The 23,134-nt window shown below is 38.5% G+C and overlaps 1 protein-coding gene and 1 pseudogene across 1 annotated transcript in view; both read left to right on the top strand.

Moving 5' to 3' along the window:
• Positions 1 to 12,305: 12,305 nt before the first annotated feature.
• Positions 12,306 to 13,621, top strand: LOC149043986 (uncharacterized; annotated as a pseudogene).
• Positions 13,622 to 14,637: 1,016 nt separating this feature from the next.
• Positions 14,638 to 23,134, top strand: part of LOC113670218 (uncharacterized) — a 28,831-nt gene continuing 20,334 nt past the window's right edge. Inside the window, 3 exon segments of the mRNA XM_089210808.1 lie at positions 14,638 to 15,010; positions 19,330 to 19,679; positions 21,806 to 22,060. Coding sequence (XP_089066934.1) covers positions 19,484 to 19,679; positions 21,806 to 22,060 — 451 coding nt within the window. The 5' untranslated portion in view covers positions 14,638 to 15,010; positions 19,330 to 19,483.

The raw sequence follows: 23,134 nt of genomic DNA, 5'->3' as shown, positions 1-23,134 counted from the left end.
TCCATTTTCAATTCACGACTTGCCAGTGGGATAAGATAGATTCAGACGGTTGGATCGCTTACGGTGTTGAATTCAAAGAGAGTCATTGTAAAATAAATGGTTGCTCATTTTTTTGTTTTTGAGTTATTAAAAAAAAAAACCCTATGTCCGCAAAGCCCGCCCAAGCTACTTACCCTCTTAATTTATTTTAAGTAGAGGTAACTCGCGTGAAAACAAACCTCGAGTTTCGGCTTCTAAAGAAATTTACAGTTTTCTTTGCTTTATATAGGCGTGTGTTGATGCGAATATGCTGGACTCCTTGGCATGTCTCGTAACAAAGAGGTCCATTGAGATTCGCGGGAAAGGTCATCTCGCGACTTCACCGGAGGAAAGGAATGGGTTTAACGAGGACCAAAAATTTTTTCAGGAAAAGCAAAGTGTAAAATAACACTTTTTCGCCTTAACAAACTTTTCTCCCTTCCATTTCTTTTGCCCAGGCTTCCTCTTCAAAGTTTCGGGAAATGTGACAAATTCACCTCTTTTGCGCAGTGCAATAGGCGATGTAAACGAAATATGCAGATCGAGATCCTCAGCGAAAGTCCTAGAAGAAGGTCAAAACTCTGCCGGCCAATACACCTCCGAATCATTACGCCTTTTATTATTTGGTACTTGCGAGAGCCCGTTACTCCTGGTACAAGCTAACGTAAAACAGTCTTTTAGCCCTACCTCGCCCACTTTTTAATATTTTGGATTTTATCTTTCGACAAATTAAACTTGGATAATTATTTTAACTTAAGAGCGGGAAAAAATCCAATTATGAAAATTTGATCTGGGGACCAATATCGTTGAAGTGAAAGTATTATGGGGTCAATAACTGGGTTAAAATCTTAGATTTCTCTCACCGGATTAGATTTCTCTTATATCTTTTTCTTGATGTCGTCAGGTATGACTGCTTACTCCACCGATTTTTCTCTAAGTTTTCAATCTCCTCTGATAGGTGTCGATAAGCGTACAAAATTGAAAAGAAAGTCACTTTAACTCGTGTTTAAACCTTTTAATTTTTAGCTTCTTTTCTTTTGACTATTCGCGTTTTATGTCTGTTCTCTTTGAATTAAATTACAATTACTTTCCTTGCCATTTACTATAAATTAATCTAATTAACAACTAAAAAATTGATTGTTAGCTCCAGAAGAGGTCTTTCCAATCTTAGGCTTTTGTAATGACCCATCATGAGGGTTGAAGACTACTGCTCTTCTTCAATTTCGTAGCGGAATTCCAACGTAATCCTGGACTCTAATTATTGTTGGCAATAATTGACACAGAAAGAAAATTCCAACCAAGACAACGTTTACATTACTTAACTATTATTAAAAAATTGAAAGCTTGAATTCTCGATCCTCTTCTTTGTATACACGTTGCTTTTGTTTGTAATTTCTTCAGCCAGTCCCCCCGACATTTCCCCAAAATTTCTGTTCGTCATTCTATTGGAGCTTAACCTCGAAAGATTGAGATTTACGCGTTAAAAGGTCATTTGCACTTTGACACTCATTGAAGCCCAACATAGTTTTACGATATGATACATCCACGACTTCGCTTTCGTGCAACTGGAAACGGTAGGGTGGAATCATGCAATAGAATCAATAGACTTCATTTCATTTTTAAGGAATGTTACAATACGAAGTTTTGGATCCCCCCTCCCCTCTTGGTCTCCTCATAACCCCTACACCCCTGCATCCCTCCCCTTAACATTCCCTCTCGTAACCAGAGTTCATCTGAGGCGCCCCTCTGACTATAGTCTTACCTTTGCCAACACCGTAGCTGTAATACGTAACAAGGCTAGTTGTTTTCCACCTCATGTTCATACAGCGGCTTCTCGGCTGATTTTACATCAGGCATAGAAGTAAAAGTATCAGAGATGTTTTTAGATGACATGGTTCGCAGATACACTAAGAAGCTGATGTCAATTCATCAAGATAGAGGGAATCAGGAAAATTTCTCTCTAGAAAATTGATGCAATTTTATTTTCCCGCACCTTTTGCTAAGTACTGACTAGGTTTGCGCGTCTGGATTGCGTTATTATTTCGCATGTGATCCGCATGACTTCCGTTTCCGGCCCCAGGAATAGGGGTACTCTCGAGCATCGCCACAGGGCATAGATCAGCGGAACCCTACCTCGATTATATGCGGTAGCCCTTGGAAAAGAATCCACGCTTGATAAACAAGAAAGAGGAGTTAAAAACTGTTTGTTACAATTTATTTTTTATTTGCGTGACTTTCATTTAGTTTCGTACGCGCGCGTGATCGATATCTGTGCCATCGAGTCACGCTCATTTGACACATTTGCAAGTCTCACGCATGGTTTACTTTGAGTGGAACGTTTCCCCAAAAGGAAAGTTTCTACAATTCATGCAAATATTCCAAGTGTACAGCTAATATCGATTTTTCCTGTATAAATTGCACCATTCGCCATGTTGTTTAGGCAATTTTACCGACTACGGCCGACAATTTCACGAGAATGATCGTGACACTCGGTCTCAGTCTCAAATCTCGTCTATCCATTCAAGTGACTTCCGTAGGATTTAAGCATCACCTTCTTCATTGAAGCATAAGCAAAGGTCTGACAAGATGGTGTCTTTCCGTGATTATGAAATTTACTTACTCTTTCTTCTTCTGGTAAAATTTCACGGGTCAGGTAAGTGTGAAATTTATTCTGCCGTACAAAGGATTTTACAGTGTTTTTTACTATGTGTCATTTGAAGCTTAGACACCGAAAACGCCGACCCTTGCTCTCTGAACGTGATGTTCGTCAGAATGATTTCCAAACACCAAGATGGCTTTCAATAGTTTTTGTATTTCAAAATTAAGATATGTTGTTGGGATTTCAATCGCGTTATAAATGAAGTCTGAATAACTGTGATGCAATAGAAATCAAGAGCAAAGGATTTTATGCTTCAAGTGCAACAATACCATACGATCAGAATTTAACATCAATATTGAAACTGAGAAGTGAACTATTTTCTTAATTAGTTTTAGTCGTCTTCTTAGCCATGAGAAAAGTTTCTGCTTTGTCAGGTGGCTTTCCACTACAAACATGGTGGTTATGTAAACCTAGAAAAGAGTTACCACCTGTGTAAACTCTCTTCCTTGCCATCTACAATGTATCACTCATTATTGGGAAGAGTTGTTAACAATGTTTCCACTCATTATTGGCTCAAATAATGACCTCAGCAAGGATAATTGCTGCTAGCTTAGCTGAGCGTGACTTTTTTTCCAGGCAGCAATCATTGTAAAGAAACTAAATAGTGCACTTGGATGGATAATTGAGCATTATTTGCTTACACCTACATGTATGAGTTGTCTACCTGACCAGTTTTTAGCTTTATGCACATATGATTGTGGTATCCTACAGTGGTATTGGTGGGTAACTAACTTTTGTTTGATCAATAAGAATTCCCTACCTTTCTTGGTAGAAGAGTATTGTAACCAAGGAAACTTGACACCTCCCACTTTTCTTATGCCTCCTCTTTTAGTGACTGGTGGTCATTTTGGCTCCTTGTCTGCAGTATGGTCACCAAATAATGACCTCTGGGAGAATGGAATTTGAATCCCAGAGAGTGTGGTATTCCAGTTTTAACTTGGCATGGAGGCAGTATTAGCAAAGCATAAACACTCCTGTGGTTCTCACTTGTAAAACAAAGTGTCTTTTGGCATGGACGCATTTGATAGCTCAAAGTCCACCCCTCTTTTGACCCAGACTTGGTAGTTGGCAAATTTTATTTTATGTTCTCTTGGTCTTATTCACTATTCGTATCAGACTCTTTGGTGAGGTACTTATTGAAGAGTTAAATAAGAGCGTGCTTTTTGCCTTGAGGAATGCTACAATGTAGGCCTGCCTCCATTGAAATTGTCTATGCATGCTAAAAGTAGCACCTTGTATACCGGCAGTTGCTCAGCTCAATGGCTTACCAAAAATTATTATTGTCTTAAATGGAGACAGGAACATCTTATCTATAACAGGTTTTAACATGTGTCAAAAGTACATACACAGTACATGTCAGATGCCCTCAGTATACAGTAGGATCCTGTGCTTTGCATTGTCATAGACCACACCATTAGGCAATTGATTACGTTATTTCATTGATTTGAAAACTGATTTATTTTGAGTGTAGAATGAAATTACCTCTGAGCAGAAAGTATTTAAATTTTAAAATCTTTTAAGCAGAAATTAGTCTCCTCTAAGGTTAGCAGTTTTTGAGCTGATGTCTCGTTTCTTGATTAACTGCATGTCAGGTACAACTTGAAGCCTTATGTAATGCCTAACTTTGTGATGTTAGTGAATTACTCTAGGACATTTAAGTGCACATCATCAGGTTGCTGGTTTGTTTACTAGCACAGGTGCATATAATTTTCTAGTTGCAAAACCAAATTTATCTCAAACCCAGAGTCCTCTCTGCTTTGTGCAGGTGTTGCACACACACTGTGCTAAAATTTCTGTATAACAAAAGCAATGCTGCAATGTAGGCATGCTCCCATTCAAGTTATCTTCAAATGCTAAAAGTAGCACATTGTATGCCAATGGCTGTACAGTCATGTGATAAACCAAAAAGGCAGCAACATCTTCCTTGCAAATCATAAATGCATCAGCAGTCTCAAGTTTGCCATGGAATCCTTATTTATAACAGGTTTTAACATGTGTCAAAAGTACATGTACTTCCATACAAATCTTCTGAGCAGAAATTAGTCTTCTTTAAGGTTGGCAGTTTTTGACCTGATGTCTTGTTTCTTTATTAACAGCAGAACAGGTACAACTCGAATCATCTTACAGTGGAAGCAATAGGACTGCAAAACTTGGTTCCTCTTTTGACTTCTCATGGAACTACACTGGTAACTTACGCAGAGTTGAATGGGGAACAAAAGAGAAGGGAATAATTGCTCTAGATGTCCTTCTATTTATCCTTGATAGAAATGGGCGTCTCTTTTTTCATTGCGGAATTTCTGGAAATCGACAAGCAAAAACCTTGGTCACGGACTAATGCACCATCCCTTGTCAAGGCAAGAATGGCTAACTCTTAAGAGTCTCAACTTGCTCGCTCCGAGGAGAGGACAACGTGGGAGAAAGCATCTAAGACGGCTAAACGATAGACCTATCAATGTTATTATTCGTGTAGAGAGTCAGCAAAACTTCCAAGAGAAACGACGTAGTGCAAACCAAAGTAACTTATTGAATATTCCAGTTGACATCTTTTCAGCTAAGAAAACCTTTCATGAGACCTTGCCTTCAACAATCCATGGAAATAATTATCAGAAATCAAAAGTAACCGTGGCACACTTGAATGTACGATGTTTGAAGACAAGAGAGCATTTGATTGAAGTGAGGAATTTAATGGATTAAAAGAAGTATGCAATCTTAGCAATTTCAGAATCTTGGCTAAATTCAAGTGCAAAGAACGCTGAGGTCGAAATTGATGGATACAGTTTGTCAAGACTGGACAGGTCGAGAAAGATAAAGAATAAGTCTGGTGGTGGGGTGTGCGTGTACATGCGCAAGACCCTGAAGTCTAAAGCACTTAAAGACCTATCCGGAATATTAGACACTGGTTTTCACCAATTATGGATGCAAGTTCAGCTCAAAACGCTCAAGTCATTCTTGCTGTGCGGCACTTACAAGCCTCCTGATTGTGATATTTCCTTCTTTGAAGACTTCAGGGACCGTTATACGCGAGTGCTTGTTTATGTCCTACGTATTCTAGTGGTCGGAGATCTCAACTCTGATTTGTTCGTTAGTTCTTCTAAATCAAAAACATTAAACAACCTGTGTACAAGTCTGAATATGAAGCAGCTTATTACCCAGCCCACAAAAGTGACAGAAACATCTAAAACTCTGATTGATGTCATTTTTACTTCAAACCCGGCAATAACTGTGGATAGCGGTATAGTGGAGACTCACATCAGTGATCACTATTTGGTCTTTGCTGTGTTAAATCTAAGGATGCCCAAGCCACCGGCTGCTTACGTTGTCGCTAGGAGCTATAAGCACTACGATCCTCAGAGCTTTTTGAGCGACCTTAACAAGATCCCTTGGTATGAAAACATTTTGTCTGACGATGTAAATGGGAAACTGCTCTATTTTAATAGAGCCTTCTTCCGGGTTCTGGATAATCGTGCACCTATTAAGAAAATTAAAATCAAACATCGGAAATGTCCATTTATAAATTAAGAGATCAGAGAGAAAATGGCCAAATAGATCAAGCTCATAAAATCGCGCAAGAGACGGGTGCTCTTGTGGATTGGCAGTATTATCGGGACTGTCGTAATGACGTAAAGAGGGTATTACGCGAGGCGGAGAAGGAGTACGTCCAGAATGAGGTTCAAAGAATCAGAGCTCTAGTGAACGGTGGAAGGTGATACGGAATTGCATACCAGCTAGGGAGAAGTCGCGCCCAGCTTATTCTAGGGATATGAAAGAACTTGCGACGGAATTTAATTAATTCTTTATGGAGGTGGGAGTAAGAGCTGCAGGAGAAGCCAAAAGACTCGCATCAGTCAATGGTCTACCTAATTCACATGAGGAACTCCCTGTCAGTTTTATACCCAAAGAAGATGAGTTTCAATTTGGAGCTGCTACCTCTTTCGAGATCAACAGGATTGTACAGTCATTTCCTTCAAATAAAGCATCAGGGAAAGATAAATTGCAAATGGCGGTAGTGAAAGATGCTCTACCGTTTTTTTTTTCCCGTTTTCGACCGAGATCATAAACAGTTCATTTTTGACATCTGTATTTCCCTCACCATGGAAATAATGTGAATTTTCCAATTCCAAAGGATGGTGGAGATCCGGAAGTAGCCAACGAGAATAGACCCGTGTCGTTGTTACCTGCTCTACCTAAGATATGTGAACGAGTAGCTTTAAATCAATTCACTGAATATGCAACAAAGAGAAACTGTCTTAGTGGACACCAGAGTGGGAATAAGAAACGGCATTCGACAGAGACACTCAATATTTTGACGTCAGATCTAGCTCTGGGGGCAATGGATCGCAAGCAAGTCACTGCCTTGGTGTTATTAGATCTTTCTAAGGCATTTGACAGCATTGATCACATGTCCTTGTTAAAGAACCTACGTGCAACGGATACCTCTAAAGAAGCAATAGAATGGTTTAGAGGCTACTTGACCGGAAGGAAACAGTCGGTGAGAATTGGTTGCGAAACAATTGAGCCCCGCTTGGTCTCGTGTGGCGTACCACAAGGATCAATCCTGGGCCCGGCATTGTTTAATATCAACATCAACGATCTACCATCTGTACCTAAGGTAGGGTCGTTAGAGTGCCATGTTGATGACTCACAGTTATACCTCTCATTTCCAATACGTGATGCCACCTTAGCCGCAGATCAGCTGACGGAAGATCTTCGGAACATAGCCGCATTGAGTTGCAAGAACAGTCTACTCCTTAACCCGGACAAGACAAAACTTCTGGTTCTGGGGACTCCGCAGATGCTGACGAAGATACCAGATGATATAAGCATTACACTACTCAGCAAGGAAATTACATCATTTAAGTCTGCGAAAAACCTGGGAGTTACAATGGACTGTAATCTAACGTACGACGAACATATAACTCAAGTAACTTCGAAATGTATAGGTAGCCTTTGTCAGATTAATCGCGTTAAATATCTGTTTGATAGGCGTACGTTGATCACTATAACTGATTCTCTAGTATTCAGTAAATTATTGTATTGTTCATCAGAATAGGCTAATACCACCAAGAAAAACATGGAGCTATTACAAACAATGCAAAACTTCGCAGCCCGGATAGTTTCTGGAACGAGGAAATTTGATCATGTTACACCTGTTCTTAAGCAGTTACAGTGGCTGCCAATTATTAAGCAACTTGCCGTAAGGGATGCTACCATGGTATTAAATGCTTAAACGGACTTGCATCTCCATATCTTTGTCAGAAGTTTAAAACCAGATCGGAAGTGCACAACTGCAATACTAGGAATAGGGACCGCCTACATATACCACTCGGTAGGACGGCTGCAGGTTAGCCTGCATTTACTTTCAGAGGCCAAAAGCTATGGAATAGTCTCTCAGATGAGTTTCAGTCTATCACTAATTTAGATGTATTTAAAGCAAAAATAAAACAGCATTTTTTATTTAAGGGTATTTTTGGAAAACTAAGTTTTAGATATTTGACTTTGTAAATTAAGCTAAAAAGTGTTTTTGAGGAGTTTAATAAAGTTACTACTACTACTACCATGGTGACCACCGAGTGCTACGACTCAGTTCGTTTGATTCGAGACCACAATGGACCACTTAGCACAATGGCCATCAAGTACAACGACTCACCTCGTTTGATGCAAGACCATAATGGATCGTCCAGCAGATTGGCAATCAAGTATTACTGGAAAAGCTCTAGCAATAATATTGTCTAGTTGACATGTAAGCCTTTTTTTCGCCACTTTGTAATTTGAAGGAAAATCAATGAAGTTTAAAAGCATTATATCAGGAATGGTTTTAACATGCTTCTCGCATGTTGCAAAAATGTTAAGTAATGAGCCATTTTTAAGAAGTTCTCCATCACTTGAACTTCTACTGATTCTGCGGGAGCCATTCAGACTAACAGGTATGACAACAAAAGATGAGCTGACAACTTCAAGAGACAGAAGAGAGGACTAAATGGACAACAATGCATGAGTTTCCTGCACCACCAACGCTTTGATTCTTTCACAGTAACAGCGGGTTTTGTGCTTATTTAATTTTAGGGGCAACTAAACATCCTCTTTCTATGTACGTCTCTCCGCCACCATTTTCCACACCAATAATTCTGTGAGAAGAGAACAAAACGCATCTGGCTACCTCAACAGCACGGACATCTCTATCATTTGTTGCGACTCTACCTGAGAAGATCCACTGTTACTAAAGCATTAAAGAAAATAAGGCACTTTCAAATTATCATGACTCCTTCTTTATTCCTTGAAAGTTTTTTACACGCACTATTCTCCATTTCTCCCCAGACGACTAGTAGAGCTCTTCTCAAAGTGCCTTGTTACGGTATAATCTTACCGACAGGGAGAACTCTATTCCTCTATAAACTTCACCTCTTTGTTGAACGACGTGTAGTTTTCTTCTTCAGGAGCAACTCCAATGGACAATACACTAATTATCCTCGATGAACATACTTAATCCCACTACGGTCTAGATCCTAAGTAACTTTCTCTCGGTGAAGCCTTCCAAACAGTCAGTCACTCTTGACATCAGAAACTTACTACTACTACACGACTGTTCTTTTACACGTTAGCAAAGTATTCTAGAACATTCATACAAATGTAATTATCGAAAACATGGTGATTTTACACCATGTATGAGTTGCAACGTTTTTTGGTATTTCCGTGCCAAAAAGCTACAAACAATCTAAAATTTCTTTTCCTCGCTGAAGAAGGTGTAAAGATCCGAAAAAGCATTTGAAGATACCTCTGTGGGTTACGGAAAATTCCCTTCAACGTAATTGAAATAACTTTTTCAATTCATGGAAATGAGGGGATAGGTGTTACCATATTGAACTTCCCAGGGTTCTCTCGCTCTTCAGAAAGCTTTTGTCCGTTTTTTATTGTGCCTGTAAAAGGTTTGGCGTTTCCTCCGCTGTAAAATGCACAATAGGTGCTGCGTGGCAGTTTTTAATCGGCGTAAAGCAATGTGGTGGACATAGCCTGGGAACGAGCTTGAGTTTTGGCATCGGGTGTATTCAGGCTTGAAGTGCTGGACCGCACATAAACGATAACTAAGCTTGTTGTAAAGTGTAAAACATTTATTTAAGCACTAAGCTAATACTGTGAATCGCTTCAATTTTTAACGTACTGATGTAAAACAACATCTGTGGGAACAATTTAAGTTTATTGGCTGATTGATTTAATTCGATTAATTAATTTAATTATCTTATCTAAATATTGGCGATTAGATCAATCAGTAGATTACTTTGGCGGGCGAAAAAAACCATATTTTTCTGACAAAAAAAAGAGAAACTTGTGAAAGTTACTGCCACATATCTTTCATTTCAATCAATCGAAAAACTTACGCTCCTTAAAATACTTTCTGTGGTATTTCGTTTCGTGGCAGAAAACTTCAGAGGTTTGTTATCATATGTAAGCGGGGGAAAACCTTGTAAACAAAGATCACCGCGTTCAAATTTATTGAGCGACTCTGAGGCAAGACTTGGTATAGGATGGAAAATAGGGGAATTTGGCCCGTGCAGGCAGACAAAAAAAAAATTTGACGAATTTTGATAAACGCAGGATTCTATTTAATACTGGTTTTGTAGAACGTCTGAGGTAAGCGTTTATTATTTTGCGGAGTTTTACTTGTATGTTTTACTACTTCTTTACGTTCTTATGATGGTCTTCTGCATTACTTATATTGAGTAAGCATCTCTCGCCCTATAGTGAGCTTTAGTCCGTAATTTTTTTCCATTCACTACTTTTTGGTTGTATCATTGATACACGTAATGGTCTCGCTCACTATATCATTGTATTAGTTACCTGTACTCCATTTTTCCAGCAGTGCTTTTGCTACATCCCTTTGATTGTATAACTCGTTTTGATTATTTGTCAGTCTATGTATATCATTAGATTATATGAGTTTCAGACTGATGTTGATCACGATTTTCTACACCCCTCCTACCACTATATCGCTTTGCATTTTCAGTTTTTCATGACATCAAAATACGTTTCATAACGTTTATCTTACTTAATGGTTTCAGAAGCTGACACAGACGACACCAAGATTATTCTGACAGATGGCGTCGAATTTAAGTGGGAAAAAGTACCAGGAGCACGTGACTATCTCCTCAGATTACCCGAGACTAACTTCTTGAGGGATAAATTACTGCGGCGGAAGTCTGAGAATGATTGAACGTCAACTGCTCTTCGTGTTAGAGGTTTGCAATGATTTTATTGTGTCAGCTTTATCGGGCAAGCGGCAATCGTTTCCTTGATGACACTCTTGTTTTCGTTTGTGATTTACAACCTACATTAGTCGACAAGTCTATTTTCTTTTACATTTAAGTAAATTCTACCGTTGCCCTTCTCTTTTCCTCAGTGTGGAAGGGTTTTATTCATAGAGTTCTTTCCTTGATTTCCTTATGTTTTTGCCTTAATGGACCCTGTCATTACTGAAGAGGGTAAATTTCTAAAGAAATTGTGGTGCTGTGTCTGTGGTAAAGCTGACGTTTCGAGCGTTAGCCCCTCGCTAACCTTAGCCCTATCGCTCTGACGAAGGGCTAACGCTCGAAACGTCAGCTTTACCACAGACGCAGCACCACAAGTTCTTCAGAAACTTACCCTCTTTCGTAATGACAGGGTCCGTTAAGGGTCTGTTATCCACATTCGGAGCCCATATATTACCAGATCCTAGAAAAAAAAGAGTCGTCCTCATAAATATGATACCGAACTATTACGCTTAATGTTCCCCTTGGCTCAGTGTTGGGCCCTGTTCTCCTTCTCCTATTCACGTTAAGCTCAGTTCATGCACAATTAGAAAAATACGATCGTACTTTTTGGTGTCAGTCAATATGAGCGCGGCAAAGTTTAAAATTAACATTCCTGGCCATTTAAGTATCGTTTAATTTTATTCAATGCCAGTATTAAACCTACTGTTGAGTATTGTGGGTTTGTTTGGGGAAGCTTTAATTTAGGTCTATTAGATGGTATCTTTAAAGTGGAAAAAAAAAGATGTGAGCGCGTTATATACCGTCATTACCTTGCTGAGAAATTGTCATCCATTTGGAATACCACAACCATTATTATGCAAGATCTAGGTAATCCTATCGCCTTCTTCTTGTACCTACCAATAATATGGAGCGAATGTAATATTTTGTAATATTGTTAAACAATGGAATGTTTATGATTTAGTCCGCTTTTCCATCGTGAAGAAATTTAATGAAGGTACTGTCATTTTATGAGAAAATCCAAGCCTCGCAGCTTAGGAATTGATAGCATATTTAGCAATTTAATCTATTAAAAATTTTATTATTTTTATAATTGTGTGATTGTAATTTATTATTTATAGGGCCATAGAGTAGACTACAGTCCTTGGCCGTAATTATGCACCCCATCTAAACAAAGTGTGGTAATTAAAGAGTACGAAACACACTTTATGCGCAAACTCTAGTTCCTTCGAAAACTGGGAAATGTTAAGGCGGGAGAAAATTGACGATCTGGATGGCCTCCTGTGTGTTCAACGGGGACTTAAGTTTAAGCCCGGCCGGAACAAGGCCGTGATCTTTGCAGCGGTGATTAAACCAGAGTAAACAACGACAAATCTAAACGAAAACTACAATCCACCGAGGACTTCATTAACGCCACTAAGACTGTACAGATACCTGACGACTACAAACTAGTGTCATTTGATGTGAAATCGCTTTTTACAAGTATTCCACTTCAACTGGCACTACAATGTACAGAGACTGCTATCCTACAATCTACAGACCCTCTACCGCTACCGACAGAGGACATTATGGACTTACTAAACCTTTGCCTGGCATCAACTTACTTTCAGTACAACGGCAAACACTACAAACAGTTACACGGTACAGCTATGGGGTCTCCAGTTTCTTTTGTTGTAGCAGAAATTGTGATGCAGAACATCGAGGAAAGCGCCCTTTCGACTTGCCGACAGACGATACCACTCTGGTTACGCTACGTTGACGATACTTTCACTGCCGTACGACACGACGAAATCGACGCATTCCACCACCACCTTAACGAACAAAACACTGACATACAGTTTACTAGAGAGGTCGAAGAAAATGGTAAACTACCTTTTCCAGACTGCTTGGTAAGCCGTGACGATAATTCACTATGGACAACAGTTTACAGGAAACCGACACATACCGACAGATTACTGGACGAGTCATCCTACAACCCGACATCACACGAAGCCACTACTATCAGGACTTTTACCCGACGAGCGCAATTAGTATGTAATACGACAGACAGCTTATCCGACGAGAACAAGTACCTAAACCGTGTTTTTTCAAATAACAACTACAACGAAGACTTCATCCAACGTAACGCTCACAGACCTAATACTACTACCGAAACTAACGACAACGCAACCCCTACGATCACAGCCCCTATACCTTACATAAAGGGCATATCTGAGACCATCTCACGCATCCTACAACCATTCAATATCCGCGTCGCTTACAAACCTATTACCACACTACGTCAGTTACTGACTAACATCAAAGACAAAGATGAACCGAGGAACAGACAAGGAGCAGTATATAAGATCAGTTGTTCCGACTGCCACGCCTCCTACATCGGCGAGACTGGCAGAAACCTCGCAACCAGACTGACCGAACACAAACGAGCGACGAAGAAAGGCGATGTCAACAATCACATTGCTGAACATCACTGACTTACGAACCACACTATTGACTGGGACTCTGCGCAATGCCTAACCTACAGCACTAACTACTTTCAACGACTGACCCTGGAAAGCTGGTTTACTAACTTGGAACAGACTCCCCTCAACAGGTGTCAACCACTACCGGCACCATACAAACGACTCATCCACGACATTAACATTACAAACGAACCGAACAGAACGACGTAACTTCACTAACGGATCCAAACCGATCACGACTGACCTACGCCACTTGAGTCTTACAGCCAATAACATCACGGCAAAACTGACCAATCAGTGTACACAAACCGGACTAAGTACATTCGACGGACAACAACCTTCCACTTGACTCTGATGATGACTTCCGCTCAGGTTGTCGAAACGTCAGTCACCACTACCGACAACAGTCCTTCTCAGGACTACACTCACCCGAACGATCAAACTACACTATTACATGTTACCCCCGGGTTTAAACCATTTACTGTGTAAGGAATTACGACGTCAATTATTGTTTAAAATCTTACCGTATGTATATTAAAGCATTGTGTGAGAAATCATGTTTGGATCGCACTGGAGTATTAATTTGCTGGTCGGTCAGTTAGTCAGTCAGTCAATAACTGCGTGTGGGAGGCATGTGCTGTAGGTATTGACTTTTTAAGCAAGATCTGACATAAGGTATCGAAAGCCACATATAACTCCCCTTTCTTCACGCTAACCACCCCTCTGACTTAAGACTTACCTTTATGAACACCGTAACTGTAATACATAACAAAGCTAGTTGTTGTTTCCACCTCGTTTTCGTGCAGTAGCTTCTCGGTTGATTTTACATCGGCACATTGGTAAAAGTATAGGAGATATTTTTAGATGACATGGTTTGCAGATACACGGAGAAGCAGATATCAGTTCAACAAGATAGAGGGAATCAGGAAAATTAATCTCTAGAAAATTGATGCAATCTGATTTTCACGCTCTTCTTGCTGGGTACTGACTAAGTTTGCGCGTCTGGCTTGCGTTATTATTTCGCTGGTAATCCGTTTGACTTCCGTTTCCGGCCCCAGGAATATGGGTATTCTCGAGCATCGCCACAGGGGATAGATCAGCGGAACCCTACCTCGATTATATGCAGTAGCCCTTGGAAAAGAATCCACGGTTTATAAATAAGAAAGAGGAGTTGAAAACTGTCTGTTACAAGTTTTTTTTTTTTTTGCGTGACTTTCATTAGTTTCGTACGCGCGTGTGATCGATATCGGTGCCATCGAGTCACGCTCATTCGACACATTCGCAAGTTTCACGCATGGTTTACTCTGAATGGAAAGTTTCTCCGAAAAGAAAGTTTCTACAATTCATGCAAATGTTCCAAGTGTATAGCTAAAATCGAGTTTTCCTCTATAATTTGCACCATTCGCCATGTTGTTTAGGCAATTTTAACGACTACGGCCGACAATTTCACGAGAATGATCGTGACACTCGGTCCCAGTCTCAAATCTCGTTTGTCCCTTAAAGTGACTTCCTTAGGATTTAGGCTCAACCTTCCTCATTGAAACATCAGCAAAAGGCTGAGAAGATGGTGTCTTTCTGTGATTATGAAATTCACTTACTCTTTCTTCTGCTGGTAAAGTTTCACGGGTCAGGTAAGTTTGAAATTTATTCACCCGGACAAAAGGTTTATCAGTGTTTTTTTTTTACCATGGGTCATTTTGAGCTTAGAAACCGAAAACGCCGACCCTTTATTTCTGAACGTGATGTTCGTCAAAATGATTTCCGAACTCCAAGGTGGCTTTTAACAGTTTTTGTATTTCAAAATTAAGATATGATGCTGGGATTTCAATCTCGAGACAAATAAAGTCTGATTAACTCCGATACGATAGAAATCAAGAGCAAAGGATTTTATGCTTCAAGTGTAACAATACCATACGATCAGAATTTAACATCAACATTGAAACAGAGAAGTGCACTATTTTCTTGATTAGTGTGAGTCGTTTTCGAAGTCATGAGAAAAGTTACTGCTTTGTCAGGTGGCTTTCCATTACAAACATGATGGCTATGTAAGAGTTGCCATCTGTTCATAAACTCTCTTCATTGCCATCCATCACTCATTATTGGGAGGAGCTGTGAACAAATTATTCCACTTATTATCGCTTCAAATGATGATTGCAAGTATGATTACTGCTAGCTAAGTTGAGTGTCACTTTTTCTCAAGGTAGCAATCATGTAAAGATACTACATAATGCACTTGGATGAATAATTGAGCATAATTTGTTCATACCTACATGTATCATTTGTCTATTTGACTAGTTTTTAGCTTTATGCAAATATGATTGTGGTATCCCACACCAGTAGTCATGGGCTGCTTATTTTTGTTATGTGTTTAGAACACTTGAGGTTTTACTAAGACCAAACTTTTTGAAATGTGTGTTTATATGTCAGCCTATCATATACCTACCAAGATTTACTCCAAGCTAAATTTTAAAAAAATATATGATTTGCAATAATCTTCACAAATTCTGATCGGTTGAATGGTTTCCTCACAAGTGAGACATGAGCATCTGACCAAGTCATAGATAAAATTTTTAACCAGTGCAAACAATTGCATGGGTTTTTTGCCTTTGTGGTGTGGGGACTTGCTAAAGTGAATAAAAGTGAATGTCAGCACTGTTTGCTGGTTCTACAAAACTGTAGAATTATGACTTCAAAGTTAAAAACAAGAAGTCAGCCATTGGTGTAAACACCTTAAATTCAGTTATGAAGATAATAAAGCTGGACTTCATGAAAATTGGTGAAAATCACTCTAATTTTGCCTCATGCAAACTGATCACAATCTTTTGCAATCTGGGGAACTAAAGTGGAATCTCCTCCAAATTGGTACAAAAGACTTAAATTTCCAGATTCTGATGTTGATAAGAAAGCATTGCAATCCACCTTTGATTCATGCTTATGTGAATGAGAAAAAAATTAAGTGTCAAATTTGCACTATAATTCCCATGGTATTGGCAAAGGCTTTTCATTCAAATAGTTTATTCCTTGTTTTTGTCATTACTTTGTTCCCAGCAGTAATATAAATGCTGCTCCATTTTCTGCATATGAAACATGCACAACCCACTGTTCTTCAAATTGTTTAGGGTTAGGGTTAGACAAAAACTTGCCTGTTTCTTGCTTATTGTTTTACTCTTCACATCTTGTGAATAGAAATCACATGCACTCACTTAGTGTGAACCATCTATATTTAATTCTTACATGTCCTAACCATATTTAACCATTTTTGAAACTCAGTCATGCCAAGTTTTATAAACTTGCTTAAAATTATTGTTGTTGGAAACAGACCTTCCCAGTGAATAAACCATAATTTACATGTATTAAGTTTGAGAAGTTACAAAGATGCTACCATTTAATGGCTTGTGGTCCCAAAGTGTATGAACCAACTGGCTTGTCTCAGGCTTCCAGTGCATGATAGTGAAAAAAGTGAGGGCAAATTTGGCTTTCAGAGTAAATCAAGGATTCTACCAAATCTAAATTTTTTGGCAGAAGTGTTTCACATTAGAATTACATTTAGTTCCTGTCTTGCTGTCCTGCAAATAAGTAGAACATCAGAATGCTTAATGACACAAAGATATAAGAAAACAGAGAATTTTCATCTTTCACTTGTATAATGCTTCACAACAGTGTAAGAAAGATCTGATTTTTCTTGTTAGAAATTAAGGTTTGAAGGTTAGTTAATTTATCATTTAATGCTATCAAAGCACACTTGGTAGCTATTTTTGTATTTTTTGTGACAACTGCTTTATTTATTTAAATTATTTCCTCTTAGCTTACCACAGCAAAGCTGGAAGCCATTTTGTTGTTGTGTGATGCTTTGAGCCAAGGTGAATACTACACCTGTAGCTTGTGGCTAACTGCCAGTGTGGCAATCAATTTATACAAAAGCACCTGAAAAAATCCACCATAATTTTCCATTGTCTATTCAAAAAATAGATTCCATGTTGCTGTGCATCTGTTCAGTAATAGATCACATGTGATGTCACAATATGATAAGAACAAAAAAGTAGCACATGAGATGCAGCTTAGCTTAGCTTCCAGTTGTCAGTTATTATGGAGCAAAATAGCAAACAACGCAACAGTAGCAGAGGAGTGAAAAAAAACGAAGGAGACTACAGCACTGTTTACTATTGTGCTTTGTTTTACTTACTGAAGCCCAGAACAAGCTACTTGCAGTTAAGTGGGTCACTGATGTTGTTAGCATGTTTGATTTCCTTTGTGATTTATAACTGTACAGAGCCATGGCAACATGGAAACTATTTGTTTTATTTAATAAAGGGGCTAAAATTGTCAATGGTGACATTACCCATGCATTTGTCCTCCGATAGCTCATAAATACATGAAGGAACCGATCAAAATGTATGTAGATTTCAGCTAATTATATGTAACATTTATATTGATCAATTAGAAATGAGGTCAAAGATATTCAAAGCAATAGGAGGTGAGGCTGAGTGGTTTCAATACAAGTTTTGAACATTGTTGACATCCTTTCTATGACCAAGGTTATAGACAAAAGAAAATAGTGTTTGATTTCTTTTTTACAATATCATTGGAATTTTTATGCCTGCTTAATTAACATGCCAAAGTTATTGGAAAATCAAGCACATGTGACATGAGTGATCATTGCATTGTTGTTTCTGCTTTTTTTTTTGTCTTAACATGTGTCAAGATTAAATACCAATATTAGTTTAACTGGCCAGGTGATTAAAGAGATGCACATGCTCTGAAATGGTTGAGGATTGCATCAATTATTGCTATGATTGTGGTGTGCAGGGTGATTATAGAAAGAATGCTAAATTTCAAAATGGCTACCTTATGTTTTGTCAAATGTTTGCATGGAAGTGATAAGTGCAATTGAAGAAAATTAAATTGAGAAGAGCACAAAAGATGTGAAAAGATTAGCAGAACACTTTTCAAAACAAAGGGATAAAGTTTTTGTTGATTCAATAAACAAAACCGCATAAAACTGTTTGCTCATCTCGATACAGGTAATCAACACAATTGTAACAAGAAGTGTGCAATGCTTTGAGATTCTTTATTTGCAGAATTTATAACAGAATTTGGAAGCACCTGTGCAATTGTACTAAAACAGTAATGTTTGCTGAAGCTGAACAGAAGAATGGTGAATATTATTCACCTCGCCTTTGGCAAATATTTGACAATTTTTATTTGCTATTATGTTATTTTACCATATTAGGGCAGTGGGAAAAAGAAAACATGCTTTGGTTATACATCATAGAACGGGGCAAGAACAGGGACATATTAAGTGATGCATATGATCTTTGATTTCTTTTCCAATTTTTATAGACATGAATTTTTCAGAGGTGAACTGTAAAGCCCTCATGAATTTTGTTCTGGTCATCAAGAACACTTTAATGGTTTCTTTTCTGTTGTTTTCTTCTTTCATGCACATCTTATGTGATTGGTAGGATGCTCAGTTAAGACACGTTTTATTTTCAAAAACAAGAAGCCATTAAGAGACTAGAATGGAATCATAAATCCCTCATTTTATGGTTTAACCGACATTTAATATGTGTGGACATTTCCACTTTCCATTTTCCACCTCAACAAGTTCTTCTTCAAAATGTTTCTTTAAGTGTACCACTTTAATAACATTTTGGAAATTCAGCACTGTAAAAATTTCAGAAATCAAAGAAACTGGAACTTGCCAACAAAAAAATTCACAAGGCACAAATAGTTACACATTACTGTTATTGAACCTTATTTCTTTGCAAATTAAAGTATATTTTGAGCTAATTGATATCAGTGAATATCAGTTTAGTGCATATTTACACTTACTGTTGTTACTGCTTACTCTAAAAGACTCTATTTAAGCCCTTCTTAAGCTTCCAAAATATTATCCTTACATATGTAATGAAAGGGCTGAGAATATTATGTTTATGGTTGTCCATTTTAGGGGGTGTGGATGTGCGTTTCATCCACTGGAACCTTCTAATCCAAGTTACTTTAACAATGGTAGTGATGCCAACCTGGTGTGGGACTACACTGATCCACATAATAATGTTCAGGACGTTCTCTTTAAAGTTGAGGTGAATGGTTCATTTGTCGAAATGGTGGTTAGCAACAGTCAGAGTGTCCAAGAACATCCAAATATTCCTCAATCTTACAAAGGAAGAGTTAAAATTGAAGGAAGAGCTACGCTGGTTATCAAGAACATCAACCCTGGAGACAATACTAAATTTAACTGTGAACTCATTGGAAGCTTTATCAACACTTTTCAAAGTACGGTGCAGCTTATTGTGGCGGGTACGTATCACACACATAACCATTCATGGTCAAACATAAATCAGATGCATTTAACTCATGTCTCATATTTGTGAGATCTGGAGAAAGTAAACAATAGCATCAATTTGCGCAAACTTTTATATGAAGGGCTGAAAGTGGTTAGCTAACCCGACTTTTGGGAAAACAATGGTAGTACTTGTACTTGGCATGCGACACCACACTCCTAAGAGGAGCAAAGAAATTCTACCGTTTACTTTGCTGTTTCTCATCAGTACGAAATCAGAGTTACTGTATCAAAGAGTGCTTTCTTATTCTTCTGGCACCAACTACTGGGTTTCTCTGTTATGCATATATTAAATAACTTCTACTAATATGAGTACTGAGATTTTCTCTTTAAAAAGTTGTCAATTAAAAATGGTCGCTCAAAAATAGAAACAATCTGACTGGTCGTAGGATTTTGCTAGATCAATGAAGGAAATATTGCACAACAAATCACAGGCAGCATGTGAAGTTAATTTGGGGTGAAAAAATGGTATTGCTTTTCAAGCTTTTTAAAGGGACTTGCCAAAGGGAATGAAGTAAATATTGCGTCATTCGCTGCTTTTTGAAAATTATAATCTTCAAGGTTTGCAGATGTAAATTTAGTCAACAGAATGGTGACTTCCTCAAGGACTTTCTTACACTAAGGAGCAAGTCGAGACTTAGAAGATTTGCACGATGGGGCAAAATTTTCTCAAAAGGCAATAAACCGATGAAGTCGGTAATCCAAGCTCTTTATGTTCTTTAAAAGATGCTGAGCATGCAAACGGAAAATAATTCACCCATCCTGGATACTGCTTGGATCAGCGTTGTCAATAGCGTCATGTTTTTAAATAGAATAAGAAGAGTGGTAGGTTTTGAGTTCGGTAAAGAAACAGAGAAAAATGTGTTTCGTCTTTTTACGAGCTTGGGACAAAAAAAAAGATATTTTGTTTGCATTTCTTACTCAAACCTTCATTAGTACTCCCGGTACAAACATAAAACAAGTAGTCTCTTTGGTGGCGCCTCTCCCATTTCTGTCTCTACTGCTTTTTTCCCCACCATTCTGTAGTTTCTTAATTGACATCAGCATCTCTTGATGGTCTTGAAGACAGTTTCTTTGCTAACGTCAAACAAGCTCAACTCTGGTGTCGATTATTACTAGGAACAGCTTACCGTGAATGTAAGCCACCCTTTTGCTCTCAAGTATTTCTCACCCTATATTCTGGGTACTGCATGTTTTGCGTTTTCACCAAAACTAAGACTGGACCATGTTGTATAAAATTTAGTTGTATGTTTGTTCATTTACTTGCTAGCAAGTGCCGTTGTTTGCCTCATATTGGCTATGGCCCTGACTGATTTCACTTTAGTTTTAAGGACCGAGTCAAATTATCTCGCCATAAGTTTGGGAACACTTATTCACAATTGTAACATGAGTTTCTTTGCGTTTTACTTGGGCTTAAGGACTTTTAATGTGAGGGTATAATTTTTAAAAAGGCGGAGGAAAAGCGCGAAACTCTCCCTTCTGCAAACTACCTTTGCAGAGCAATCATGATGAACAATCAAATTGTTTAAAGTTTGATAAAGAGCGATCAATACCAGAAGATGAGTAAATTCTTCTTTTAACTTTAAGTGATGGGCAAGTTGCGTTCAGCGTACCACTCGTATGTTCTTTTGATCTGGAAGAATCTATAGTTTCTCTTTCATCAAAATTTCAGTTCTCTGGGTTAAGGATGTTTCAGTAGATTCTTTGTCTTTTCCAAGTGAGATGTGGCTTGATTGGCTCTTTGCCAATTTGTTTGCGCAGCAGCAAAAATTTTATCCAAAACAGAGGGAGTAGCTTAGAAGCCAGGATCCTTTGTCCAATGAGTGACTTCCTGAATTAGCCCTTCATTCCCCAGGCTGGGGCTCTTCTGTACAATTTAGCTTTTGAACAAGTTCTCCATTAGCTAACGCCAACAGGTTAACCTGTACAGAATGAAGTTTGAGCCTCCTTATACTAGTTGGTTTTTGGGGACCAATTGTTGGATGCTTTTGTTTATTTTACTCTAAGTGGGTAAATTTGAACCCAATCCAAGTAATATTTGCGACACCATATGAGGAATGATATAATCTCTTTTACCTTTCAGAGGCACCACTTATAAACCTCTCTTTAGGAGGAAAATATTACATCGAAGGATCCCCTGTCACCATGGCCTGTAAAGCTTCTGGGAAACCACTGCCGGATGTGGCATGGATTAGAAATGGAGTACTGGAAAGTTCAGGGAAGGAAGCTGCGTTTTTAAAGTTCGATAATATAAACAGAACGGATGCAGGACAATATACATGTCGAGCCAATAACTCAGCGAAAGTCACCTCTATTGACACAACAATTGTAGTTCACTGTAAGTATATTTTAACTATATTTTTTAATTTCTGATTTACTTATGTAACAGTGCGACTCTTGTTATTGGGGTCAGTTACACAATAATGATGGATCTGCTCAAAAGTGTAAGGAAACAGAATTCCACCTCCTTTGTATACATACTTATACCATACTCAGAAAATGGCTTAAAGCCATTTCTGAGTCATTGTGACAACCCAAAATTCACTCCGTTTGACTAGTGCACAAGGCTCGCGCATATTCTGATTCTGTGTGAGGGCTTCGTTTGGGGCTTAATGGAAATCTGAGAATAGGTCAGCTGAGAAATTACATTTTTTTTTTACTGATAGCCGGTCAGCTGATAGATGCAAAAATGGGCTGAAACTAAAACTGGAAGCCTGAGATTTGTGCATATATTTGCATGTATGGCAGTCAAAGAGATCAAAGAGATATACAGTACAGCAATGTTTCTTTGAGTTTTCGTTACCGAACGAAAGTTCGCAATGAAAAGCTTGGGAAAGACAAAACAATTTTCATCGCGACATGCTCGATCTTCATGTCATGTAATGATCCCAAAACAAGAGATTAAAATCTCTTTGTACGGAAGGTCTTACACATTCGTGTGAACTGCGCTCGTCGTTTTTTATTTGAGGGTGAGAATCCATTTTATATTTCATTATTCGTAAGCCTTGCCACCTTATACTGAATAGTCGGCTGCTAAATAATACAAAAGTGACAGGCTGTATACACTTGTTACAGTGTTCACAGATGTGCGGGCATTCGACATCTGTTTTCAGGAGCTGGTAAAAAGCAAACATGAACAGTGTGCTAATCTCTAGATTTCGAAGTCACTCGTTGTTAAGAAAATTACACTGCACGTGCTTTCTTGAAGTATAGCACATATAAAACATGACCTGCTACAACTATAAGTTCAAACATGACGCTATTGACATTGCTGATCCCAGCAGTATGCAGGACGCGTGTCGTATGAACTTCTTAATAGATCTCGCTCACTATAGAGGCTCTGCGTCTCAGTGGTAGAGCATCAGGGCGCGGAATCTGAAGGTCTGAAGTTCGATTACGCATGGGAAGTTAG

Source organism: Pocillopora damicornis, chromosome 6 (assembly GCF_964200805.1).
Source record: "Pocillopora damicornis chromosome 6, jaPocDami1.2, whole genome shotgun sequence".
NCBI classification, from domain to species: Eukaryota; Metazoa; Cnidaria; class Anthozoa; order Scleractinia; family Pocilloporidae; genus Pocillopora; species Pocillopora damicornis.
The sequence above is the reverse complement of the archived record's forward strand: the minus strand, read 5'-3'. Positions and strand labels throughout refer to the sequence as shown.